Source organism: Colossoma macropomum, unplaced genomic scaffold (assembly GCF_904425465.1).
Source record: "Colossoma macropomum unplaced genomic scaffold, Colossoma_macropomum, whole genome shotgun sequence".
NCBI lineage: Eukaryota > Metazoa > Chordata > Actinopteri > Characiformes > Serrasalmidae > Colossoma > Colossoma macropomum.
This window is the reverse complement of record NW_023494792.1, coordinates 16,491,034-16,518,166: the sequence shown is the minus strand read 5'-3', so window position 1 is coordinate 16,518,166 and position 27,133 is coordinate 16,491,034. Positions and strand designations below refer to the sequence as shown.

General features: G+C 39.7%; 1 protein-coding gene across 7 annotated transcripts in view; it reads left to right on the top strand.

Annotated features, from left to right (window-relative positions):
• Nucleotides 1–27,133, top strand: part of si:ch211-272n13.3 (ankyrin repeat domain-containing protein 26) — a 33,995-nt gene that overhangs the window by 3,450 nt on the left and 3,412 nt on the right. For 2 of the 7 annotated variants that reach the window (XR_005007496.1, XM_036576253.1), the window contains exons 8-42: nucleotides 477–509; nucleotides 1,018–1,054; nucleotides 1,165–1,237; nucleotides 1,601–1,661; nucleotides 1,741–1,943; nucleotides 4,423–4,570; nucleotides 4,672–4,736; nucleotides 5,689–5,788; nucleotides 6,182–6,271; nucleotides 6,935–7,026; nucleotides 7,118–7,193; nucleotides 7,290–7,334; nucleotides 7,552–7,860; nucleotides 7,978–8,058; nucleotides 8,149–8,210; nucleotides 8,784–9,641; nucleotides 11,744–11,985; nucleotides 13,417–13,602; nucleotides 13,879–13,909; nucleotides 14,620–14,761; nucleotides 15,024–15,237; nucleotides 15,475–15,658; nucleotides 15,966–16,112; nucleotides 16,525–16,911; nucleotides 17,608–18,189; nucleotides 18,687–18,839; nucleotides 19,994–20,169; nucleotides 20,365–20,458; nucleotides 20,872–20,898; nucleotides 21,853–21,930; nucleotides 22,612–22,746; nucleotides 23,450–23,562; nucleotides 23,953–24,097; nucleotides 24,389–24,679; nucleotides 25,841–26,076. Coding sequence is in view for 6 of the 7 variants with exons in the window: in XM_036576253.1 (XP_036432146.1) it covers nucleotides 477–509; nucleotides 1,018–1,054; nucleotides 1,165–1,237; nucleotides 1,601–1,661; nucleotides 1,741–1,943; nucleotides 4,423–4,570; nucleotides 4,672–4,736; nucleotides 5,689–5,788; nucleotides 6,182–6,271; nucleotides 6,935–7,026; nucleotides 7,118–7,193; nucleotides 7,290–7,334; nucleotides 7,552–7,860; nucleotides 7,978–8,058; nucleotides 8,149–8,210; nucleotides 8,784–9,641; nucleotides 11,744–11,985; nucleotides 13,417–13,602; nucleotides 13,879–13,909; nucleotides 14,620–14,761; nucleotides 15,024–15,237; nucleotides 15,475–15,658; nucleotides 15,966–16,112; nucleotides 16,525–16,911; nucleotides 17,608–18,189; nucleotides 18,687–18,839; nucleotides 19,994–20,169; nucleotides 20,365–20,458; nucleotides 20,872–20,898; nucleotides 21,853–21,930; nucleotides 22,612–22,746; nucleotides 23,450–23,562; nucleotides 23,953–24,097; nucleotides 24,389–24,679; nucleotides 25,841–26,076 (5,896 nt within the window). In the remaining variant the exon portion in view is untranslated. The remainder of the gene's footprint in view (nucleotides 1–476; nucleotides 510–1,017; nucleotides 1,055–1,164; nucleotides 1,238–1,600; nucleotides 1,662–1,740; nucleotides 1,944–4,422; nucleotides 4,571–4,671; nucleotides 4,737–5,688; nucleotides 5,789–6,181; nucleotides 6,272–6,934; nucleotides 7,027–7,117; nucleotides 7,194–7,289; nucleotides 7,335–7,551; nucleotides 7,861–7,977; nucleotides 8,059–8,148; nucleotides 8,211–8,783; nucleotides 9,642–11,743; nucleotides 11,986–13,416; nucleotides 13,603–13,878; nucleotides 13,910–14,619; nucleotides 14,762–15,023; nucleotides 15,238–15,474; nucleotides 15,659–15,965; nucleotides 16,113–16,524; nucleotides 16,912–17,607; nucleotides 18,190–18,686; nucleotides 18,840–19,993; nucleotides 20,170–20,364; nucleotides 20,459–20,871; nucleotides 20,899–21,852; nucleotides 21,931–22,611; nucleotides 22,747–23,449; nucleotides 23,563–23,952; nucleotides 24,098–24,388; nucleotides 24,680–25,840; nucleotides 26,077–27,133) is intronic. The other 5 variants (XM_036576258.1, XM_036576255.1, XM_036576256.1 and 2 more) reach the window with 5 other exon arrangements.

The following is a 27,133-nucleotide window of genomic DNA, read 5'->3' as shown; positions in this document are numbered from 1 at the left end:
AAAAGAAGTTAACATGCCCTGTACAAAGAACACAATTTTTGTATTGTTGTGTATTTGTTGTATTTGTTGAATTAAACATATTTAAAAAATGTGAAAAAGGTATGACGTTTTATATGTTATGTTTTATTTTTTTCCAATATGTTAAACTCAGCAAATAAACAGAAATTGTGCAGTATTATATTTATTCTACATATTTAAAGTTCTCCATAGAGGATGTGTTAAATTATTTTCACTTAGAAAATCAATAAAGTAATGTAATTTGACCAGGCATATCCGAAAACTCTGAAACTCATTTTCACTTCACATGTCATTATGACACATTTGGGAGCGATCATCCAGCATTTCCTAATGCTTCCATTTTTGTGTTCTCATCTGTGCTCAATAATGCTTTTATTATTGTACTATGCAATGTTCTGTCTGAGGTCTTTTTACTTTCCTCCCATTCATATTGCTTGCATTTTTTTGTCAATGGATAGCTGCAGAAGGAACCTCCAAAGAAGCAGGGAAAGGTATTGCAAGTATTGTCAAAAGTGTTGAAGTGCCACAGTGGAGGCACAACATTCTTTACCATCTCTTAACCAAGCAGTTAAATGAGAACAAGGTTATATCATTGAATGTAACGGGAGTTCTTTAAAATTGTTGATGGTAAACCATGCTGTGTCATGTGTGTTAATTAGATGGAATATTTTCTTTCTGTTTTGGTTAGTCTGGTCTCTAGACATCTTGTAGAAATATTCTAGAAATCTTCCTCTTTGAGTTTTAAAGAAACAATGTTGATATGCTTTGATTCAGTGCAGTTTTATGACTGACGCTTGCTTAGTTGACAAGTGTACAGACTGATAAATATCACCTGAAATTGTTGAAGGGGTGTTTTAGTTTCATGGTGATATTTCATTTGCATATCACAAATTATATCCATGATTTTGCATTGAGAAATGTTTTATAAACATGCAATTTACAGTGTGTATCATTAATATGCACCTAAATTGCCTCCATATATAACTTCCATTTTTCCAGATACAGAGGACAATTCTCATGCAGACTCCATTAGTAGGTAAGAAAATATACATATATAAGTGCCCAGTGTACTGTGATACAGTAATTAACTGTGATGCTGTTATGTGTGTGTATGAAATTAACTTGATAATAAACTTTAATGTTTAGAGCATCAAGAAGTGGCCCTGCTGATTCCTGGCCCTCTACAGATGAAGATGATGAGTTAGATTTGAGCCCTAAGGTATTTCTTATACTCTATGCAAAGATTCAAACGATGTTGATTTTGCTTATGAACAAATCTTTGATGTATGTTTTAATGCACTTCCACAACGGGAACCCCTTTCTTTTAGGTGTAACTTATAGCTGCCTTTGTTGTTGTGGGGAAGTGTGAAACAACACTTTACAGTATTTATAATGAAGCATACATTGTGCCCAGAAACAGAAAATTGTGAAGACATGCTTTGCATACAGTAACGTACATGCTACAATGAGTTGGCTCATTTAACTATAGTATTAACCTGTATAGAGTGTGTCCCTTATGTTCTGCACACTGTTAATACATTCATAACATCACCGTGAGATAATATCTGTTCTGTATGTGTAGAAACCTCAAAAGGTAAACTTAAAGAAGCTCATGAGTGCCTCCAAAAGAGAACAGAAGGAGGGTAAGTATTAAGTCAGATGTCCAGAGCAATTTCCTTTTAGCTTGTGGCTGTGCTTTAACATGAAACCCCTGCCCTGTAGTCGTTGTGGATCAGGATCCAAACAAATCCTGGAGTGGAAGTGAGTCTGAGCCCAACAGCGAGGGCAATGCCATAGAACACCGAGCATTCGCCGTGGCGCTCCCTGCCAGCAGTACCTCCCCGCAGAACCCTGTAGCTCCCACACCCATCTCCTTTTCCAAACCTCCCCAGATGAACTCCACACCCCTCATCAGCTCCCATAAGGTAACTTGCCAGTAGTTGTCTTGATCTGGCTGTCTTCTAACTCTTTTTTTTTGTTGTTGCACTGTCTATTCCATTCCATCAACCTCTTTGGGGTAGGTGGTGAAGCAGATCTCTCAGAGATGCCTTGTGGCAGCCAGCAGGATCCAGAGAGCAGTGAAAGCCCTGCAGAAGAATCAGAGGAAGGAGAAGATGACGAAGATGAGGAGGAGAATGATGACGAAGAAGAAGATGAGGATAATGATGATGAAGATGAAGAAGAGGAAGACGATGACGAGGAGGAGGAGGATGAAGAAGACAACTATGGTGATGAAGATGAGGAAGAAGAAGAAAGTAATGGTGAAAAAGAGGAAGAGGAGGAGGCAAATGTTGCATTAGCACAAGAAGCTGATAAAGGGATAGAGGATCCTGATGTGGCAAAAACCACAGCCGTAAAGGGCAGTGATGACATCCCTGATCAGATGAAGCTGGGTGAGAATACTGAATCTCAGGTACAGCCTGAGCAGTCAGATGTGTTGCTTGAGGAAAGTGTTTCCAGAAATGCTCAATCCAGTGTGGTGGAGGAAGAAATCTCAGAGAACAATGCTCTTGAAGAAAGGGCAGATTCGGAACGCATGGGGAAAGATAATTCAGAGAAAATAATGATTTCAGAAATCTCAAGTGACGTCATGGAGAAGGTTGAATTTGCTCTTTATGATAGTCCAATTCCACGACCTTTAGATGTACAAGATGACTGTCTTGTGTCAGCCATCAGGGTTGAGTCAAGAATCTCAGATGAAGAAGAAAGTGAAGCAATTTCAGATAAAAACACAGGTCCCACAGGAGCTTTCAGAACGCCTCTACAAAGTGTCGACAGTGTAACAAGAAACAACAGATATGAGGGTAATTACGAAGATGATGATGATGATGATGAAGAGGACTGGGATGATGAGGAGGATGAAGAACTCTTGGAAGTTGAGAAAAGCAGTGCTGTTGATGACACACATTTTGAGACAGATACCCCAGTATTTGAGGAACCAAATGTTTCATCCCCTCAGGGTGATAACACAGTGTCTAAACAGACTGCTGGAACAGGTGATGAAGGACATCCCGCCAGTGATATAAATGAGGATTCACATAGATCATCTGTGTTATTATCCAAAGTGAAGTGTTATGACAGTGATAATGAACAAGAGGAGATGGGTAATGAAACAAAACCACCACAATTACTTCTGACACAGCTGAGACAAAAGGAAAAACCTGAAAGCTCTGAAGACTCCTGGGAATCTGGCTCAGATAATGAAAAAGATGGAGAAGTAGAAGGTGAAACATCAAATATGGAGGCAGTTATTTCTAAGGGAGATGACACAAGTAAAGACGGTTTACTTAAAGATAACATTTCCCCTGTAGAGGCAAGAATGAGAGCTGAGGACTGGACAGTGGAGAATCAGGATGATGATGGGAATATGCCAGTATCCATGATTGTTGGGAGTGATGACCAAAATGGTGATTTAGAACATGATATGAATGAAAGCGACAAAGAGGATGACAAGAATCAGGATTCTGATAGTGAGGTTCAACAAATGGAGTATGACTTTGCAAGTGGGACAGTCAGAGTTACTGAAAAGAGCGTTAACTCAGATGACACACCAGATGATTCCCTGATTGAAGATGCTAATGGAAATAGATTTGAGAGTGGTGACATCCAAAGGGAAAGCCAAGAGGATAACCACAAGAAAATGGATGAATCCTTTTCTGAAGGCAGACTATCAGACTCTGGTTCGCCAAGTCCGGTACATTCTGCCCCACACAGCCCATCACCTTCAAAAGTCATACATTGTCCTTCAGAGGACAATGACCAAGAGTCACAGATAACAGTTATTGATCGATTTATTGGCACAGAACATCCCAATCCAAGCCCAAGTTCTTTTGATGACATAGACTGTATCAAGTTAGCTGACGAAAGTGAGAATGACATGAACATTGCTAAAGAAGGCCAGGTGTCATGTCATGAAGAAATTCCTCACACAGTCATTGATGATGTTGATTTGACTTCTCACTCTGATGACGATGCTAAACAGCATGAACACAAGAATTTAAAGATGCAGGAGCATCCAGATGAGTCTGTCATGTGCCAAACTATTTCAGTGCAAGGATCATTGCAGGTACCCTGGGAAGCTTTTAGTAGTTGTAGAGTGTGGAATGGTAGGTGTAGTTGTGTAGTTGTTTGTGATAGCTGTGTAGATTCATTTAGGCAGTGATAAAGTGGAAAAATATGTGGTGTCGAGATGGAGCAGCCTTGAATGTGGTTGTGTGTTGTAGAAGAAGAAACCTCTTCCTTCTTTCCCTTCTGTGTTCTTCCAGTGCCTAATAAGTCCTTCATCTCATATAATTTCATATTTATTTTGTGTTTGTTACTTTTTTATCTTTTATGATCTCTTGTGAATAAAAATATAACGTAATGCTAATTGGGTTTTTGAAAAAATTCTTTGTCTCAAACCAGGAGAAAGCATCTTCAGAAGATGAATATGAAGAGGATGATATAGAAGAGGAGTATGATAAAGCAGAAACTGAAAGATCAGAAGGGTCTGAACATGATGAAGAGGTTGAGCAGCCTCAAAAAACTGAAAAATCTCAGGATAAGAAAAGGGGTGTGTGTTTTTGTGGTTCTCAGAAACATTATCTAAAGCTGGTTGAAAGACATTTTCTTTCAGTGTTTTTTGTTAATTTTTTTTCAATAATCACCTTTCAGATTTTATGTCAGAGCTGGGTATTGAAAAGGAGGATGACGAGGAGGACTCACCTTGGGACTCAGAGGTTAGTACCTAGAGCCATCTCTGCCTGAGAAGGCAGAGATAGTGCAGCTGTATCGCCTGCTAGATTAACTCCTGAAGAGGCAGCATCTGTTCTCATCCCGTGCAAAAACCTAGCGATGTCCCTCTTTTTGAATAATAAAACAAGTTTTCAAGTGTGTGCTGCTATAGTTTTGTGCAACACCATCACCTAAAAAGGTAAGCTTACAGCCCTATATTATTTTCTGTCAAAATCCATTTTTTCTCCATTTAATTTCCTTCCCTACAGTTAATCAGATATCGGTTCATGAATTCTTCCAGACACTTGAATATCAAGATTAGTCAGAATGCACAGTCCTAATGCTTAAAGACTAAAAATCTGTGCAACACAAAGGAAAATGTAGAAGCACACAGAAAAGCACATCAAACTGACAATATGAATGTAGGCCAATTTAAAGAAAAAAGATTCTGGAACCCATATTTGCACTAGTTAAATCAGAAAAGTCTTTAAACAGTGGGCGGTAAAGCAGTCTAATAAGGAGGAAGTTTCAGTGGTAGAAGCTGTCCCTTCAGATGAGCTAATGCTAAAGTTAATAGTGGAACAATGTTAGATGCTAATGATATCTTGTTGTACACAAGAATTAATTTGTCTTTAGACAGAATGTTTTAATTGCAAATGCAAGCACTGTACTGTCCTGTTAAATGTGACTAATTTATCAAGTTAACAAAAGAATGCTAAGTTATGAAAAGCTAACTTAGTTAGCTAACTGATCCTAACATTGGTATATAACATTATTTATCATTAGAGGTCACATTAAAACCAGTGTTGGCAAGTACCTGTATCCGTTAATAGTTTTGACATCGGGCTGTGAATGTGGTCCTCCAAATAGTTTATTTCAGTTTAATCCATGTAGATGTTTTAGACAGGTATGCAAAGGAATTCTAGTTTTAAGCCGATTCATACTCTTCTCTTTCAGTCTGGCTCAGACAGCCCCAGCAAAAAGCAGCAACATGGGTCAAACTCCCTTAACAAGTCACATAAAGCCATGGCCAGTATTTGTGAGGAGAGCAATGAAGGTACGTAGGTTACAGGCACTTCTTGTCTTTTATTTCATGCTTATTACTTTGTAATGGCAGTTTAAAACAGAAAAGCATTAAAGCTTTGCCCCAGTAAGCCATCTCTGCAACCATTTCATGCCTTGGGAAGCATTCAAAGCTGAAAATACATTTTTGATGTGGTTCATTGCTTTTGCTTTTTATCAGCAGACAACATTCAAACAGTTCATTCTGGCTGTTGACATGTTAACATTTATAGTTACAGTTATAATGGATAGCTCTTCATATGAGAATATTGTAATTTTTAATAAAATATATATTCTGGCTTTGTCTATTGGACTTTGACACAAACAGGTATTTAAACAGGCACTGTTGTTTTATTATGTAGTCATTGTTAATTGAATTCCTTTTTAGCCCTGCTTTATATTCCGTCTTTCTTAAGAGGATCGAAGCACAGTAGTGTATTCAGGAGTGTTGGTTGGCCTGGAGGCCAGAAGGCAGTGGGTATGCCAATTAAATTGCTGCACGTTCTTCTGTTCTCCTCCAGGGCGAAATATAACCCATAACCCCTTACTCATCACATCATGTCCCATTTCTTTCACGTCAGTTACGGGTGTCAGCCTGTAATGGTTTTCTTATGTCTGCGTATCTGTTCTCAGTATCTATGTTGAACACATCAGTCTATGTGGCTTGCTTTCTGTAGGCTTTATATTAAAATGAAGAATCAGAATTGAGCTTGTAACCCGCTACCCTTGGTACATACCAACTGATGGTCCCAAATAAAGTATGATGGGCTATTTAAATTACACATGATATTTGTATTACACTATGATAGCTACTTGACCAAGCATTGAGGCTAAATTAAATTAAGTTTCCTTGAGTTCACAGTCTCCTAATTTAAAAGACACTATATAGCCTGTGATGCTGCCACTGCAGTTGGTATTAATGTATATGAAATGACTAATTTACCCTCAGTACTTTCCTTGCACATCGGATATGAGCTCATATGCATTAAAAAAATCTCCATTTTGCATGTGCATGTATGCAAGCTGGCTATATTTAGAGGCTTGTGCGCTGGTTGTCTGTGTATTTGTTTTTTTTCTGCCAAACTTGTTCCGTATCTTTACTCGATATGTATCAAACTTTCCATTTACTCTCTCTTTGCAGTTTTAATGACCACTAGGGATGAGGAGGAGGAGGAGAAGGAGGAGGATGATGTTGATGATGATGAACCAGAAGAGGAGAAATCAGAAAAGCAGGTGAACTTTCAGAAGGCCATTACTTTTAGATGACATCAGAATTTAGTTGTTTTGATTTTAACGTATGGAGCATTTTTCCTTCTTATTTCAGCAAACCCTAATTCATAGAGAGCCAGTGTCCGTACTAAGTAAATTAATGGATTCCAAAGATGCTGAAAAGAAGACAGGTAATAGCACAGAGGACAGTGCTTGCTTTGCTGTTCCAATTCATTCTCTAATGTGATTGCATAACAATGTGTTTAATGCTGAGTCTTTGCTTACAGACTTTATGGAGGAACTCGGATTAGGGGATGTTGATGATCTGGAAGGTAATTTTGGGCTGTTACTCATAATTCTGAGGTTAACAAGCTGACTGGATATTAAAATGGAATCTTAAATGTTATTCCTACTTTTTGTAGTGTCAGCAATAAATTGGAATGTCTTTTTTTATGCCAAAGAAAATCATTACTACTCAGCAGAACAGATAGTCTGCTTGTTTCAGCCATGTTAGGACCATTTTTGGTAAAAGTGTATTTCTCAACACAGATGCCTCTGACTGGGACTCAGCTAGTACCACCAGTAAGGCCAGCAAGAACATCCCAGCCTACAAACTGGAGGAAGAGCTAGTGGGTGAAACCCAGGGGGCTCTGCCTGTCCTCCCAGAGCAGGAGCTAGATACCTCCAGCCCAGAGGCACAGGAAGCTGCCAGCACAGAAAGAAGTAGACCCTCTCCTGCAGCAACTCCTCCCCTGCCAAGCCCACGGTCCCTCACAACACGCACTGGCGTACAGCCCCAGCCACAACCTCAGCCACGCATCCACAAGAACCCAGCCCAGAAACCAGAGAGTGATGAAGGTGAGCACTTGCATTTTGTTGACTGAAACTTCTGAAGAACATATTGTGTGAATTGATATCTAGATATCAATAAATGCTGGAATTAGGTGTCTACCTTAAGTATTCTTTTTTCTCCAGAGTCAGACTGGGACACAGACAACAACTCCAGTCCAACAAAAGTGACAACTCCACTGCTGAACATTGCACAGACTGAAGCAGGTAAGTAGATCAATTCACCATATTACTGATACTAGCTTAACCAAAGGTCCTCGAGACAAATAATGTCCTGTTGTCCTTCTGATGCTCCAGAAACCCCACAAGAAGATGGAGCAAGTGATAGTAGCTCTGAAGCCAGTGGACATGCAGACCAGGTGGGTAGAGATCAGCATCTTGTGCACATACTTTCAGTTCATGCCTCAGATTCCAAACACTAATAGTAACTCACTAGATACTCGTATTTAACATCAAATTGTCTGATATTATTATATAGGGGTGTCATGTTGTTGTTGTTGTTGGTGTTGTGCTTGTTGTTGTTGTGCTCGTTTTTGATAACCAGTGACAGCTTGCATAAAACATCTTAGGTTTTTATCCTCATGTTTTCCCTTTACCTTGTGAACTGCTTAAAATCTCGGTTTAAGTTTCAGCATTTATGTTTTTGACAGAATTTTAAATTTAGTTCTACAGCTTCAAATTTATCCCTTAAGCATTTAACTGAAGATAAGTAATTAATATGTTTTGTGCAAGTGGCCACAGCTCTTTATTACCAAGGTATGATTAGTTTTTGTGGCTTTGAAACCTTCCTTGGTAGGTTTGTCTAGTGAAATGCGTCGTGACTATATTCCTGTAGAAATTGTCTTTGGTCCCATATTAATACACAATGCTTGGTTCCTGTTGTTTGGATTTTCAGTGTTAATTGTATTTTTTGTCCACTCATGCAATCAAAGGAGAGAGAGACATTAGATGCGTCTGAGTTAGACGTAATTAGTCCGTGTCAACTAGGCCCCTCTGATTATCAGCCATCTGAACTTGAAAAGGAAGAGCGAGATGGTATAGAGAAAGAAGATTTGAATAAGACCACCTGGGAGGAACGTTATGAGAAGATCTGGGTGGAGAGTGATAAAAAGGAGACGAAATCCCAGTACAAAAACGTGGCTGCTGAGCTTAAAGAAAGATTTGGAGAAATACAGCTGAAGAAACCATATGAGTCTGACGAGGACGTAGAGGTGAAAGAAGGAGAAGAGAAAGAAGAGGAAAAAAAAGAGTTGAAGAGAGACACAGACGTCCCTGAGAGTGCATCAGAAGAAGACTCAAGTGAAGATGAGGGAGAGCCAATAGTGCGACCCACTGCCCGGGCCAGAACTGTAAAGCTGTTACCTATCCCAGAGCAGAGGGAGTCTGGGCTGGAGGAGTCCTGCTCTGAGGAACCTAACGGAGCACCCAGCCACACGACTAGTGATGAAGGCAGTGAGGCAGATCTTCCTCATGATGACTTCACCGAAGATCAAGATATCCAGCGACCTACCCCGAAGCCCTTCGAAGAAGCACAAAACTCTGTCCATGGGTCTGGCCACAGTGTAGATCCTTCCTCTAATGTAAATGAAAATAAAGGAAATTCTGGCTCAGCTGGTGTGTGTGGTCAGGGAGCCGAATTCAAGACAAGTCAAGAATCTTCAGAAGAAGCTGATAGAAGCCATTTGCTTTTTGTTGGAGAGCTAGAGGTTCCTCCCTCAAATTCAGAAGCACTCTCTCCCAACTCAGATGAAGAGGCTGAGCTTGAGGCCCTACAGAGATGCATGACTGAGGTAGGGAATGAAGAGCTGCATGCCTGGATTAGGCAAAGGAAAATGCAACTTTGTAGAAATGATGTCGTGCCATTATTTTGTCTCTCTCTCCTCATGTTTCATTCATTCACTAATAATGTAGCTGCTTGCGAAAGTCTTTGTTCCCTTTCTGCATTTTAATGTCAATGTTCGACATCATCCAAACCACTACTGCAGCTTAAGAACCTGCTAACTTCATTGTTTTTAGTCTTACCTTATCATGTGACTGTCATCTGTTTTCCTTAGCATTTCACATGCTGTGAATGTCACTTCGTTATTGCATTCTTTTCCTGTGTATCTTACTTCCTTTGTATTACAACAGAATGTATAAATAGTAGTTAAGATATTGACATTGTGATATTAGCAGTGAGGTTTTCAATTGCAGTTAATCATAATTGTCACGACCCACTCTATTAAAACACATAAGGTACAAAAGTTTGAGACCACTATTTTAACACAACATTTTTAATTACAAATGACGTTATCAGCATAACAATGTGAGTAAAAAGTAGAATCTTTTGAAGTATTTACATGAATTTCAGAATTTCCTAGTATCGGCGCTGTGCCCCCTTTTGCTTTAAGGGCCCATATTCTACAATTTTCATGTTTTTAACTCTGTCCCCTGAGGTCCACTTGACACATTTTTATGGTTTAATGTACCAAAAAAATGCTCCAACCTGTATTTATCCTTTAAAATTAAATTGACAAAAGCTGAAACACTTATAAATTCAGCATGAGTCGGCGGAGCTAAACTGCTGTAGAATGTATAAGGAGATATATGGAAATGCACTGGTTTCATGACATCATAGAAACGGTGAATTAAAAATGGGCCGTTTGTGTCTTAGTTTCCCCACACTGACTATGGACTGAGGAGTGAAAGGGTATGTTTTGAGACTTTAACAAAGTTTATGTAGTATGTTTTAAAAAAAAAAATGTTTTTTCATAAAATGGACAGCATGCATTTAGGCTGGTGTGCACTCCACAGGTTTGTGTGAAAGCCTCAGTTGAGTAGATCAAATCCACCTGACAGTCGTTTGAACATGAGCTCAGTGAAAGACTTTTTGTAGAAAGGCCTTAACAAAATTTGCTCGGTTTTGAAAAGCGTCATAGAAATAGTGCAGAATCTTGAAGATTTCTTCATTTTACTTCATTTTACTCATTACTTTTCTTTGTTGTAAAATTTTCAACTTTCACCTTTTTTTCCAAGCCACTCTTGCAGCTTGAATAGTGTCCTAGAAGTAGTGTAGAATCGTGAATGTTTCTTCACTTTACCTTAATTTTCAACTTTCAATTTAAATTAAAAAAAAACTGATTTTCAGTGTGATCTCTTAGACTTTTGGACCCCACTGTATTTTTCCATAGTTTGTGTGAATTATAGCTGCATCTGTCTGAATATATCACAGAACACTCAGGTAGACTGTCAGTCACTTGGTCTGTATGCTTACAGCACATGCAACAAAAATTTAAACTAGTGAAGATGATGAAGTGACAGAGAAGCCACAAAATGAAAAGCATTGTTCCAGGTTGTGGTCCTTTGTAAAAATAGTATACTAATGGTCAGAATTAACTGATTAATTGTCCAAGCCAAGGCTTGTCTTACCTTTTTAATAGATTAGTGGGTCCTGAACTGCACTTGTCTTGTTCCTCATTTTGAGGTCAGCCTGTTACGTGATTAAAAATTAACAGCTTGATTTCTGTCCTGGTGTCAGGTTATCAAATGGCACACCTTAGCCTCTCTTTCAGGCCTCTCCTCACACTTCAGCTGTTGTGTGTCACTCATCATTTCCTTCAGCTGCCTGACGAACACTTCTCATCTTTCCTAAGTAGTAGCTATTTCATGTCTGTGTGTTTGGACTTAGTCTTGTTGGTATTGCTTGGTTTGTTGTGGGTTTGAAGTATGTCTCCTTATTAGCGCTTCTTTTTACATTTGAAAAAGAAGACTGCTGTGGTATAAACTGGTAACTATTAACTGTCTTGTCATCTTGTCCAACTAAATCCTTAAAAATGTGCCTGTAACATACCTAGTATGCACAAATGTTGAAGTTTTAATGATCTCAACAATCAGCATTTTTTCCTGTTATTAGAGTGCTGTGGCAAAGACTGATGACATGAGAGAGAAGCCTAAAACCGCTGCTTTATGGGACTCTGGTGGATCCAGGAAACAAACTGACGCTGACCAAGGAAAAGGAAAGAAAGCAGACACTAACCCTGGCAAACCAAAACCTGAACAGGAAGGGAAATCTGACAGTGGATCTCATCAGAAGGATGATGGGCTTGAGAAAAGGGATAGTGTTTCGCCAAGATGGCAGACAAGAAGTCCAAGGAGGTAAGATTCTTTGAGAGGTAGAGTTGACAGCTTTAACAATCTTCTTTAAAAATAACGACCTCAAGAGTTCTGCTTTCATCCATCCAATAATTTTTGCTAAATGACGTGATGCCTAAGCATAGCCAGTCAAATATTACTAGCAACAAATTCAGCAGGTTCTTAAAAAAGTAAATCCGAGTATTAGATTGATTTCTTAAAAGCCAAATTACATGCACAATAATCATTGTAAAACCTATTTATTTCAGTTGACAATTATTAAGCTAAAATACATTTTGAATGAAAAAAGAGAAGTCATTATGTCAGCTGTTTCATGGAGATACACCCACTATCCTAGTCCTGTTTAATACCATTGAGGTTGAAGTGTCAAGGTTATTTAAGACTTTTGGATTAGAGCCTAAGCAGTATTTAGCTCTGCTACTGTTCCAAATTTGACATTCAGGCTGAAGGAAATTTTGGTCACTTGTGCTCTTGCACAATCTGGAGAATAAGTTAACTGAAATATTATAAAATTAAGGAAAGTGAAAATTTCTCACAAATAAGATTTTTACAGAAGAATTCACAAATTCAGTAAAAGGTAATAGTGTTGAAAGTTGTTTTTCTCTGAAAATCGGTTAGGGGTGTAAATCTCTGACTTGAGAATTTTATTTAATTACAGTTCTCTTGGAAATAATTTTGTGCATCATGACAATGTAAATCCAATTCAATAACATTTTGGTACAAGTCAGAATTATTTTTAAGAAGACACTGAAAACACAAATGTGACTGGAGGAACTATTTGCACAGTAGTGATACACATAGACAATAAAAGCAATACACCAAGTTTTTTGTTTGTTTTATTTTAATTTTTACTTTTAAAAATAGCCCTAAAAATCTGTCACTGCTGTTGGCAATACATAAACATTTATAAAAAGTAGAAATTAACATTACATCTACCTGTATTAGCATTACAGAGAAATATATTCATTTCTATAGGGTTACTATTGTATAAAATGCAGACGTCTTAACACAGTAGTCCTGAATCGCCTAAATATTCTGCTCTTCCAGCATACAGTAACTAATCATCAAATGTCAGTGTGAAATATTTGTCGAACGTAAACATCTGTCCGATGGCGATAATTATTTTTAAGCATTTATCTGATGATGTGAGTCCAATATCAACGTGCACCCCTATGATATTTAATCAGTTATATTAACTGATTTATGACATTCTAAAATGGATGGAGCCATCTTCAGACTGATGTATTTTACAGCCCTAAGGACACGCACATACCTTATGTCCTTTGTTATGTCCTGCTATTATGCTTTCACTTCATCAGAAACACCCAGCCTACTGTTACACTGTTAGTGTGTCCTTGATTGATGGCTGGTGGTGACCAGCTGTTGAAAAAGCATTACATCCTCATGATAAATGATGAGGTCTGTGATCCCCAGCACTAACCGGAGGACAACGGAAGATGAAGATGAACAGAAGAGGGCTTTTGGTAGCCAGGGGAACCTTCTACATGTCCCTGCTCCACGGCAGGCTAGACCTCCCATCCCTGTGAACCACCATAATGGAGACCCCCTGTCTGTGTTTGACGATAGTTCTTTAAGTGAGGTGTCAGAAGATGAAGGAAGGTACATATGCAGTATGCCACTGTTTTCACACTCTTAATGCATATTTCCATGACTTGGACTTTACTGTACACTGAATTGCTGTGTAGTACTAAATTGTAGCTCTTTTGGAAGCCACATAAATGTGTGGTGCAGAGAGAAGCATTGAACAGATACTGCATTGTACCATCAAACGTTGGTAGACAGTGTCTCCCTACTGTCCAGTGTTACCCGCAAAGAGCGGATATAAGCCTAGCTGACTAAAATTGTCACTGTTTTGGTTTTTTTTTTTCTGAAAAGGTATCCATCCTCAAGGCATAAAACTGAGAAGGTAAGCTCTTGACATGATATTGTATAAAATAATGTGATACTTGCAGTGCTGTTTATAAGGTATTTTAATCTCTTAAACTTGATAAATTGGTGCATGCTAAACGTTTCTAGGCATGTCATGGGAAATCGTCAGTATTGAAAAAACAATGTAACTGGTCGCAAAGCACAGTACGTGAAACAAACATGAATTTTTAGAAAATACATATTGTTTTTGATAGCATATTTAAAATGTGGTACATTGCTGCAACTTCACAAATCTCAGAAAAACAAAATACACTCACTGGCCATTAAATACACTGGCAATGTGATGATATTTTATCATTATTGTGAAAATTACATCACAGTCTTTCTAAGCATATTGTGGAAATCGTCAGTACCACCAACTGCAAAGACAGCATAATTAATCCTTTATTATTAAGTGTGTTACCTTGTATGAAATGTTGAATAAAAATCTTAAGTCTTTTTTATTACGTATATGTTACATTTTTGCCATATTGCCCACACCCACCTAAATGTATTGCTTAGTCATTAATTTTACGACTTTATGTTCAGTAACTTCTTTAAAATATTTGGTAAATCTACTCTGAAACTAGTATGTTGTTATGAGAATAAGGAACTGAATTGCATGCCCACAAATGGGCCCTTTCAGGTAAACTAAATACTTTATTGAAATGCTACATTTTGTGACACTTTCATCTGTGTGCTGTGTAGAGTGGCGGAGAGTTGGAAATGGCAGATGATTTTGAAGACCTTACACAATCTTCAGACACAGCCACTGAGGAGCTGGACTCCACTGCATCAGGCTACCGTCATGCCACTCTGCTCATCAGCCAGCTGGACGTCAGCTCTATAGGTAAGACTTTTTCAACTACCACCAGAAGAAAGCCTTTCAGCCAAGAGTTTCTAAATGCACTTTTTTAACAAGGTACTCTTTTTTTGTACAAGCAGGCCTTGTGTTCACACCAAGACCAGCTGCTAATTTGAACCAGCTCTGATCAGTTTTACAGCAACTACATTAAAACTACATTAAAACACAGTGAAATTGTAGAAGAACCACTTTGTCTTGTGCAAGATGGCGTCTAGACTTCAACCTGTTATGTTACCTCTCCCTGCAGATTCAGTGAGCATGGTGAAGCTGCAGAACATATTCCGTGATTACGAGCACACTATCCACAAGGAGCGCGACAGGCACAGCCGGCTAGTTGACAAGATCTCTCAGTTGGAGCAAGAGCGGACTGACCTTAGGCTTCTGCTGGAGGAGATCAGAGAGAGCAGATCCAGCCTGGAGCACCTCCGCTTAGAGCTGGAGACAGACCTCAACAACCTCAAGTTAGCCACAGTCTGACCTCTAATTACTTATATTTCTGGAATTTACTCTTTTTCCAAACTGAAAAGCTGTTTGTCCAGCAATTAGTATTATAATTAATATTATTTTTAGTTTATCGTTTTAAATACTAATCAAAATTTGAAAAGAAAAATATAATTAATATCATTATATTAATGGTTATGTCTGCTACCGCCAAGTATTATCATTAAAGTAGTCTTCTCTCCCTCTTCCCACTGTAGATTTCTATTGAAGCAGGAACAGGAGAAACACCAGAGTGCATCCATGCTGTACGATAAAACCCGTGAGCAGTTGAGGAGGAAAGAGGAGGAGCACCGGGCTGAGGCAGAGGAGAGGCAGAAAGTGGAGCTTAACATGCGCAACTTGGAGCTGGAGATGAGGGCTCTGATGAACACCATGAAGCAGGTACTTATCTGGGAAAAGCAAAAATTGGGCAGTGATGTAAATAAATGTGAACTCAAGAGCTTCTGTAACCCCAGTCTGATGTGGCCCAGTTTAGTCTAGTATGTCATAGTTTTTGTATTAGCCGAATATCTTATTGTCTGTCTTGCTATTTAGAACTCTCTATTCTTTGTAGACTTAAAAATGTATTGTTATTTGAGGAAGTTAATCCAAGTGCAAGTAGCACCACTAATGTTGAAAAGCCACGTTTACTATACAATTTCTGAAATGATAAGTTTTGTGTAATAAGTATATGTTAAATGCTGCATAGCTGGAGGAGGACAGGAATGAAACCCAGCGTCTTTTGGCCCATGAGCGAAGTGCCCGGGCTTTACAGGAGGAGTTGCTGAACAGCCACCTGCGCAAGCAGCAGGACATTGAGGAAGAGAACCTCAAGAACCTCAACAAGAGCAATGAGGTAATATTAAAACCTCGCACATCTGACCTTAGTCACTTCAGGAATCTACATTTAGGTCTTTTTTTCTATTTTTAATGAAAAGACAAAACAAATTGAAGACTGTAGTATGGATTCAAATGACTGGGGAAAAGGACTGTTACAAGACCAACGCACTGAAATCTCTTTCATGATTTTAGAATCTGAATGCTTTAGTCTCCCTTGCCCATCCTGAAGGTGTTGCGAACAGGTCTTAGGCCACGACTTAATGAACTTTTAAGGCATGCCACTGTTTTTGCTGTGCCCTAAGCCATTTTAGTTATGACTCCATGCATTTTTGTGTTTTTGTGTTAACTAGTAGGCCTAAATTGTACATTGTACAGGTAGTATGGTGTAGGTTGGACATGTTAAATTGCTTACCTGCGTTGTTGTCCAGGTCATGTCCCAACTGACGGAGTCCAGCGATCGTGAGAGGGAACTGCACCAGCAGATCAGCGCTCTGCAGGAAGAGTTGAGCTGTGTGCGGGCCGAGCTGGAGCGTGTACAGTCCCACAGCCAGCAGGAGGAGAGCAGACTGGCCGAGGAGAGGGACGCTCTGCGGGAGAGGCTGGAGGATGCTCGGCGTGACCTGAAGCTGAGTGAGGAGGCTCTGGCCCAAACTGTCTTCCAGTACAATGGGCAGCTGAGCGCGCTGAAAGCAGAATGCTCGGTGGTTAGCGCCAAGCTGGAGCACGAGAGGCAGGCACGTCAGCAGCTGGAGGCTGAGGCAGAGGCTAGCAGAGCACGGCTACAGGCAGCACTGCAGGAGACCGAAAGGTGTCAGGTCAGTATGTGTGCTTCCATTTTTTCCAGATTCTGTCTTGGTGTCACATTGTAGGCTGGTGCTATTTCATTTAGTCTAATTTCTTTGTGATTTTTGGACATAAATAGAAAGGCTATTTAGATCTTGCCTTTTTTACTTTTCAAAAACATTTTATTCACTTGTTGAGATGTCAGCATTCATCAGTACTCAGACCTTTCAACTAATAAAACCACCTGTGAGCCATTAAATTTTTAATATGTGATTTTAGCAACAGTTTGGGAAGGAAAAATGTCTAAATTATTATTTAGGCAAAACCTACTTTTCATACAATGTAAGAACCTTCATGAAAGTAAAGTTGAGTGTTGCACAATATACCCATTATATTTTAAGTAATAATTAGATGTTTGTTAAATCAAAAAAACCTTGCTGGTATTAAAAAAAGGTAAGGTGTCCCCCAGCGACCTGTCCAGGGTGTATCGTGCCTTCCGCCCAATGACAACTGGGATAGGCTCCAGTAACACCACATCCCCCGTGACCCAGAAGGATAAGTGGTTTAGATAATGTGTGTGTGTGCCTAGCGTTTGACAGGCAGTCTATGTTTGTCAATATGAGACTATACAGCATGAGCTTATCTGTTGATGTAGTGGCCAGATGTAGTACCCATAAAGAACAATGACACTGCTGCATGTAAGCGCTCCTTGTCCCTCTCTTCCTCAGGCGGCGCGTGCAGATGCGGAACGCTCTCTGCAGCGTGAGCGGGATGAACACCAGCGAGCTCACGACAAGCGTTCTGTGGAGTCCAGTTCACAGCGTGACACTATTCAGTCCCTATCCCAGAAACTGAGCAAAGCAGAGGCCCGTGCCAACAGTCTGGAGAACGAATGCCATCGCACATCGCTGAGTGTGGCTGAGAAGAGCGTGCTGCTGGAGACGGCGGTGCGGGAGCGGGAGCAGGCCCAGGCGCGTGTGAAGGAGCGGGAAGCAGCGCTGCAGAGCGAGCGAGAACAGGCCAGCCGGACCACCGCCAGGCATGAGGCTGTGCAAGAGAGGCTGGCCCAGGCACAGAGCGAGACAGCACTGCTCAGGCAACAGCTCGAGGAGGCCCACAACAAAGGCACAGCCAAGGAGCGGGCAGCCACGGACGCACAGGAGCGCTTCGCTGACGTGCTGAACCAGCTGCGGGCTGATGGCGAGGAGAGAGTGCAACTGGTAGAGGAGAGGAACAAAGAGCTGGTAGCCAAAAATACTGAGCTCAGAGAGCAGAACTACAAACTGGAGCAGGAGAAAGGCGAGAGAGAGGTGTGTTAGGCTGCTTAAAGTAACTTTTTAATACATTTAAAGGTAGCATTTTATTTAAATGGTCCACTGTAGATTCCTTCCAGATGCATACTTACATTTAATTAAATATCATTTAATATCCCCTTGACCTTTCCTCAACCCTAAACCTAACACGCGCTCTAACCCCAAACTTCTAACCCTAAACTTCAACTCAGAACATAATTCTTAATCTGTCTAGTTCTAACACAAACCACAACATTGTTGAAAATAAACAGTTTCACCAGATAGTTTGATAATGATTAGACCATTGGTAGATCATCTGTAGAGGACTACACAAATAAAGTGGAACCAGGTATAAAGATAAATTAGAACCTGACGAATACTTTATTTTCTTGCTAGCTGAATGTTATATTTGATGATTATTTGCGGACGTCTTAATAATTTACATGTTCATTAATAACTCTAAACTGGTGAATGTGAGTGGAAAATGTAGTAAAGTGCTTTTATGTCCATGGCAGAGCTCTTTGAGGCAGCTGCAGCAGGAGCTGGCAGATTCTCTAAAGAAGTTGTCCATGTGTGAGGCATCTTTGGAAGTGAACACTCGCTACCGCAGTGACCTGGAAGAAGAGAAAACGCGCACTCAGAAGGACTTGGACAGGCTCAGGGGAAAGGTACCCATACACATCTTCCAAAACATTCTCATTTATGAGACATTCCAGGTGATGATGTTGGTCATTGCATAAACTAAAATTTTGTGTTTTTAGGTTGGCTAGTATGTAAGTCTCTTACAGTCAGGTGAAGAAGTAAGTGCACCTCGTGAAAACTTATTCAGCATATTTAGACATACAGATATTTGGTCTTCAAACAACGTTGACAGGTTATATAATTTAACACCTAAAATTAACAATTTTGTCAATTGAAGTCAGACTCTTAGGTCATGTCTTAATGAACTTTTAAGGCAGGCTGTTGTTTTTGCTGTGCTCGAAGCCCGTTTAGTTATAACCCATGCATTTTTGGGTTAACAAAAAAGCATATATTGAAATATATAAATAATTCAAACGTATGAATATATGACAGAAATGCAATTTGATTATGTGGAAAAAGTACACCACTACATATATATCACTTCTTCAGATGGGTCAGGTGCATCTGATCACATACAAATGATTACAACAGCATTAGAGAATATCTTGGAGGAAGCTGTCCTATATAAACCCAAATTAAAAGATATTTAGTCTGGTTTGCGCTTTATTATTGGAGTGTGTGGTATCATCATACCTAGATCAGATATCATCTTCAAGCAGAGAAGGTTTAAAGCCACTGTAAACATGTCCAGGCCAGGCTACTCTAGCACATTTACCCAAGAGTAGACCTTAAGGTGCTAAAAGAAGTCTTTAAGAACCCAAAAATTTTATTACAGGATCTGCAGGTAGCTCTTGCCACTGTGGATGTCGAAGTGAATGCATCCACTATTAAAAGAAACTGCAAAAATTTGACCTACATGAGAAATGTATCAGGAAGAAGCATTTGCTGTCTAAAAGGATCTCATCAAGACTAAAGTTTGCTAATGAACCTCTGAAACAATGTGCTATGGACAGGTCTGGCCAACTTGTAGTCACAGAATGGAATATGAATTCTCTTTCATACCAGAGAGTGCTTGAGGAGAATGTGAAACCATCCCAAACCATCACAAAGTCCAACCATCCAACAGGATAATGATCCCAAACATACACATAAATTCACCCAGCGGCTTTCTAGTTGAGGCACTGATAGCACAGAGTTGAACAAACCAGTGTTGTGATGCTTCTCTTTGTTTAAATTCCAGCTGCAGGAGACTGAGGAGCAGTACATGCAGGCGGAGAGGCGCATTAACGGTTTAAAGGGCAGTCTGGATGAGAAGGAACGAGAGGTCATCAGCACTGGCCAGAAATTGCAGGAGGTGCTAGCTGCTTCAGCATGCACAGACCAAACTGTTAAACAGCTGGAGGAGGCAGTGCAGAGGTACAGCAGTACAAATTCTGCAAATGCAGGATTTGTGTGTTTATGCTTGTTACTACATTAGTGTGTAATCTAAGTCTCAAGGTTTCTAAATTCTTCAAATTGTTGGTTATTTTTGATGGCTGAGTGTGATCTAAAGGGTTACAGTGGCTAAAGTACCTGGAGAAAGAGCTTAATGTGATTATGACCTCACCACAGGTTGGAGATTGACAACGCCAGACTGGAGGCAGCCGCCAAACAGCAGACCAACCGCATTGAAGTGCTTCAGAAAGAAGCCCAGGAAGCTAATGTGGTGAGTAGCAACTGACCCATAACTAAACTGTTAAGATCACTGATTATAAGCGGTGCTAAGGCTCATAGTAACTTTCCGCCATTAATGTTGAATTGTCCTGTACTCACAGTAGCTAATTAAGAGTTTTAAGAGATTCTGTAGCTGATGTAGAGCTCTTTGGTTAAGCCTCTCAGTACCCCGTTGTGTCCTTGTAAGTCAGAGTAGCAATGACTCTGTATTTAAACCCATAAAAGTACTGTTGTACAAACCCGAAAATCAGCTTATTGGGGTGGATCATAGTGAAGTGATCATACTGGAAAACTTTCTGAAGACTTCCACTAACATTGTGATATTTTAAAATTAAGGAATTTGGATGTTTATTAATGACTGTTTACGGCTGCCGTAAACTGATGGTATAAGTATTCTTTTCACAGCCATCAGACTCATCACCGAGAGGAGGGGTTGGTATCTTTCATGTAGCTGTGATGCTAGCAGCCCCTTTCACTGATTCCTTGTTGATCAAGAGATTTACTGGGTGTGATATCTGTTATTGATTGCATTATTGTATTCAGGATTGTCCAGATTCAACCCAAAATAATATATATGATTAGAAAACTGTATCTATCATTGTACATAGGGCTGGGCAATAAAAGTCAGTAATTTTTTATTGTTTTGGCTCTGTACTCCAGCTCATAGGGTTTGAAATGAAATGGTATTTATGAGTGTAGAATTTCAGCTTTAATTCAAGTGCATTTATCTATATTGGAAGAACTATTTAGTAATCATAACAATTGAATTAAAGCAAACTTTCTGTACATTTTAATCACTTAATTTCATTTTAACCCATTTTGAATCCTTTGAGTACAGAGCTAAAACAGCAGAAACTGTTACTAATCACAGACTGTGCTGTGTATGTGGATGAGTCCCTATTTTCTTAATCCAGCAGCAATATTATATATACATTTTGTGACTGTACAACACTGTACAAGGTGTTTTTGTGATATACCTGTAAGCTATATCGCCCAGCCCTATTTGTAAGACAGTGATTTTCAAATAGTTTCCACAAAATATTAAACCCTTTCAGGACAATGTGTTTCATTGACATCGTTTGACTATACAGTTGGGTTGTATATGGATCGTTTCTGCTATTGGTGGTGGTATTTCTAAGCAAATTCAACTTGTTTCATTTGATTCAGCTTGCTGTCAAATGAACTCTCTACTCCCGCTTTAGCAATGGTTTCTCGGATCTCACCAGCACTTTAGTCTTGATTTGCCATGAAAATGCCTTTAGATCTGCATGAAGCATGTTATCAGTCTAGAGATTTCAAAGTACTTGTCTTTGTTTTTCTCGTGGAGTGTGCGGAGTGACCCTTACATGCTTCTGCATGACTGCCTTTGTTTTGAAATCTTTACAGGTGCGGCATCGGTTAGAGGATTTGGTCACGAATCTGCAAAGCAGCAAGATGACTCTGGAGGATCAGCTCAGTCGTGAGGTAGAACTTTTCTCCCTCTGCCTCGATTTTAAAAGTCTTCGATTGACTTGGGTCTTGGGTAATAGCCTTGATGATAAGTATGTTAACATTGTGCCTTCTCAAGTAAGTATAGCTTACTATATACTATAGGCTCCTATACCTGCCTTCTTGTGGCATTTGGATAGACTTGTACAATCCACAGGATTAGTGAAGTATGGAAATGAAAATTCAATTGTGACAAGATAATACAGCACTGTAAGTCTCAGAATCAGAATGGGCAAGAGAGAAGTTCCTTAAATTTAGCATGTAAGAGTGGTTGAATAGGAATCATGTAGAAATCATATTATTATAATCACCAGACCTCATCAAATTTTTTTTGTTCTAAAATAGCCTGGGTGCTTCACAAAAAGATGTGTATGTGCCCAAATTAAAAAGAAAAAAAAACAGACAAAATGCTGGAGATGAGTTTAACAGAAAAGAACAGCTCACTATAGTAATGAATTAAGAATTTTAACATGGTTTCTGTTGGAGAATCCTTATTGGGACAGTACAGGATTGTCATACCCTTTCTACATTCAAATGAAAAAGCATAATGGACCTGTTCCTAGGGTTTGTGCTAGATGTTGTTTTAAAATGTTTAAATGTTGTTTTAAATGGTATGAGTAACATTTTAAATTTGACTGATACTAGTCTTCTTCATAGATGCAGAAGCAAAGCATGCTATCCCACAATGCCCAGGACTCACAGGCTCTGTGGGAGGAGGAGCTAAAGAGCCGGTCACGGATTGGACTGCGACTTGCTGAACTGGAGAAGGAGAAAGGAGAGCTCAGCAACCAGGTGATATTGAAACTAGCCACACCTTTGTTCATTTTTTCATGTCATGCTTAAATGCAAATGCACTGCATGAATTGTTTACACAAAGGTTTAGAAAGGCTAAACTGTACAATGGAGTATCCCTGTAAACACAATCATTACACCTCTAAACAAAAAAACAAATAATTCAACTGATTCAAATGTAAATTACATTATCACACATTTATAGAAGCGTGTAATGTTCTATTTTTCCAGTTTTTGGTATATAATATACATTGCAAAAAGGATGTATTTTGGCAAGCAAATACATCTGAAAATGTATTCATTAAATCTAGTATTTCTCATTATGAGATTGTTGTAAGAATAAATGATTATTTAAGTTTTTTTCTAGACATTTCTAGTAATTTTTTCCAGAGATTTTTTTTCTTATTCTTTTGACAGATGATTTTGCTTTTTTTTCAAGACATAATGCAGATCATTTGCTCATTTTAAGAAATAATGCTAGCAAATCTACCTTCCAGTTGCAAAAGATATATTTTTTAAAAAAATGACTTAAAAAGGTAAAACATGTCTACAAATACTTTTATACTATTACAACAATTTTAAATTAGAACTATAAGATATATCGACTAGACTTTAAATTATTTCAGTATATGAATTTTTTGAAGTGTACAGATTAAAAAGCGTCTAAAAATCTTCTTACCACATTATTCTCTGCATGCACCAGATGGAGCTTGAGAAGAAGAAGGTCAAGAAGATAGCAGAGCAGAAGAAGGCTGTGGATGCCCGGCTGGACCAGGAGATGAAGAGAAACACTGAGCTACAGAAAGAAATGTACAGGTGACACTTTAATCTCTTCTGCCCAACCCTGCAGTGCTGAGAGACCCAGCTGTAGACGTGTTTGAGTACGTACCCCTGTCTGCATGGTGGTCGGTAGTGTGCAGTAGGTGGTTATTGTTACACTGTGCTGAGTGATTTGTATGACACCAAGACCCTGATTTGATCAAGCTGCTGGAACATGTTTATTGCACATGATAAACATAGACAAGTAAGAATTAATATATTGATATCTGACCAGATTGTTATTTAGCGTTTTGTAAAAGTATTGAACAATCATTTTAAAACTGGTTCCTCTAACTCATGTTTTTTCCATTCTTATGCACAGAAACTGTATGATCATAAGTGTACTTCTGTACGTTAGATGAGTGAATGTTACTGTGTGTGTGTTAGGTTGCGAACTCTGGTGAAGACAGCTAAGAAGAAGCTGCGGGAGCAGGATGGAGGAGAGCTGGGTTCTCCTCTGGGCAGTCTGAGAGGAGAACTGGGCCATAGACATAGTGAGGCAGAGGGAGCCATCAGCAGGATGAAGACAAAAGTATGTTTCCACCTACACAGCTCTACTTATCTTCAAAGATGTTATAATTGTTAGGACTTCTACACATGCACATGTATGAGGAAGTTTAATAGTTGTTAAGATGTTGTTCTACTAGTTTCTTCTTGCATCATTTTGACACCTTAGGCTGATCCACAATTTCTCCTTTTCCATTCTGTCTTCTTTCCTGTTTCTGTCCTGATTATCTCTGTCTACCACACTCTTACATCACTGTCTCTCCTTCTACTCTTCTTAATTCTCCCACCTCTCTCTCACCTTTCCTCCACCACACAGGTGGATGAACTGCAGGTGCAGTTGGAGAGGGAGGCGTCACGCTGCTCCAGGCTGGAGGAGGTGAACAGGCAGCTCAAGGAGCAGCTCGGCTCGCTGAAGAGCCTGAGCCGCAGCCATGAGCGTTTAGAGCGCAGCAAGCGGCAGCTGGAAGAGGAGGTGACGGGCCTGCGCAGACAAGTAGAGGCCGGGCTCATGGACCAGAGCCAGGCTGAGCAATACCGTAGAGAAACAGAAGAGAGAGCCAGACAGGAGATACGCCACAAATTGGAGGAGGTCAACCTCTTTCTGCAGGTAGAGGGAGCCTTTTATAATAGTTTATTAGGAGAAGGGACAGATGTGTTTTGGAAAATGTTTAAATCTTAAGAATTATTTTTCTTTTCAGATTCATTCATGGATGCATGTGCCGTGTTCATTTAGTTTGTATTATGGTTTCCATAGTACGATTTCTTGTCATTCTCTTTTACATATTCAGAACCATTAGCCTACTGGGTTCGCACACAGACAGGAATTAGACCTCCACATTTAACCCATCCGTGCAGTGAAACACCCACATACATGCACACTAGTGAACACACACATACAGTAGGAATATCTCAATCTAGTTTTTCTAGCTATGGCTAGTTTAGCCATGTCCTGATAAAATGTAGATGGCTTAACTGCAGTCAAAATACAAGCGTTTCAGATACTAAAAGTTTTTATTTTCCACTTTAATAATTTACTCCACACTTAAGACATTTAGACCATTTCTTACCTTCTGACAATGTGCTTCACTGCTGCCAGTTGAAGATGATGTCTTTAGTAGTGGTGTAAATAGAGCGCAGAGGGGTAGAAAAGCTGTTAGAAAAGAAACAATAATCTGGTATATTACGCATCTGTAAAACCCTAACATTATTTATCATTAGTATATTTCTGTGGAATTGCTAATTGTACGTGTCAGAGAACAGTATTCACCCTCCTCTGATCAACTGTTAAAAGTTCTTCTCACTACTGCTGTTACTCGCAGAAATGCTTCAGGCAAGATCTGCTGTGACGTTTCTACCAACCCCATTATTCAGGGGGACGTTCACTGGAACTGTTTCAAACGTAGTTATAGTCTATAACAATATGAGAGAGAGGCAGAGAGAGATTTAAATATATGTAGGCACAACTTTCAACTAAAAACTCTTTTACTTAAACGATCACCCATAGAAAAACAAATTCCGAGCCTGACCCAAGCCTGGTGTTGGATGTGAATAATCGGCCAAAATCCAGCCTAAAACCCATTGTTTTGTCAGGCCCTCTCGGGCTCAGGTCAGGCAGCAGAATATTGATACCGCAAAGTGTTCCTTGATTAGTTTTGATACAAATCTTTACAGTGAGATTGGGACAACCCTAGCATACAGTATATACAGTATCTTAGTAACGAAAATTAAGCCATAAAAGCACTAATTGCGGCCTGTTGTTTGTTCCCAGACGCAGGCCGCGTCTCAGGAGGCTCTGGAGCAGATAAAGGCTGCTAACGAGGCCAGTCAGAGAGCTCAACTGGAGCAACGCATTAAGGAGCTGGAGGGAGAACTGAGCCGTGTGCGCAGTAACCAGCAGGACAGCCTGGTGCAGAGAGACTCCAGCCGCACTGAGCTTGAGCGCTACAGACAGCTGTACACCGAGGAGCTGAGACTCCGCAAGAGCCTGGCTGCTAAGCTAGAGAGGTAAGGCTCACAAGGAAATGTCTGAGATAATGAAATTAATGTTGGAAATAAGTCCTCTGTTTCACCACAGTACCACCGGTCTGACACACACTTTTTTTCCTCCTGCTTATGCAGCGTTTTTGAGAACTTGCTCTAACAGACATGAAACAACTCAACTGAATTATATATTTCATACCGGCAGAGGAAGCTAGAGAGCCTGTTTACACCTGATTGATTCATTAGAACACGGTCATCCAGTCTTATTGGCAAGGGGATGGTGAGGCTGCAGGTTTTCTTTGCAACAAATCAGGGGCACACCTCATTAATTGTCTGAAGACCAGTAGACTATTAAACAAGTGGTATCAGATGTGCTGCAGCATATTTGAATTGGACACCCCTGGTGTTGAGTATTATGGTTACATCTGGATAGGGTTGATCCACATGAAAATGCAGGTGTAAATGCACTTTATTGCTTAACATGGTCAAGAATCACCTACTTGGACAGGCAAGATAACCAACCATAGTCCATTGTTTCAGCATGATGGGTGTGGGCAGGCAAAGTGGTATACACCGGCAAACATGTGAGTCTCACTTATTAGCTTCTGAATGCTTTAAGAAAAATCTTAGATTAAGAAAAGGATATGACAATGTGAATTCACACACGGTTTTCCATCCAGCTACAATATATTGCCCCAGACGACTCATCATGGCATACACGCTCAGTGAGTGTTTGCAGCACTGACAGATTGAAACCGGTGCACTGAGGTGCCTACCCACATATGTGCAGATAGTCAGTCAAACAGCAATTGATAATATCCCAGTAGCTGTGGGCAACTTAATTTGAAGTAGACATCAAATGCTCTGGAAATCCGTAAATAAGACATGAATCTGATCCTAAGACAGTAATCCTACTTTAAGAAGCTTTGTGAATATGGGCCCAGATACAACTAATCAGCTGATTAACAACCCCTTACTGAGTTGAGTAGATAAGTTAAAGCAGGGAAAGCACTAAAATGTGTCAGTCAGTGGGCTTCCAGGACCAGGTTTGAGAAACACTGGAATACACACCACATAGCAA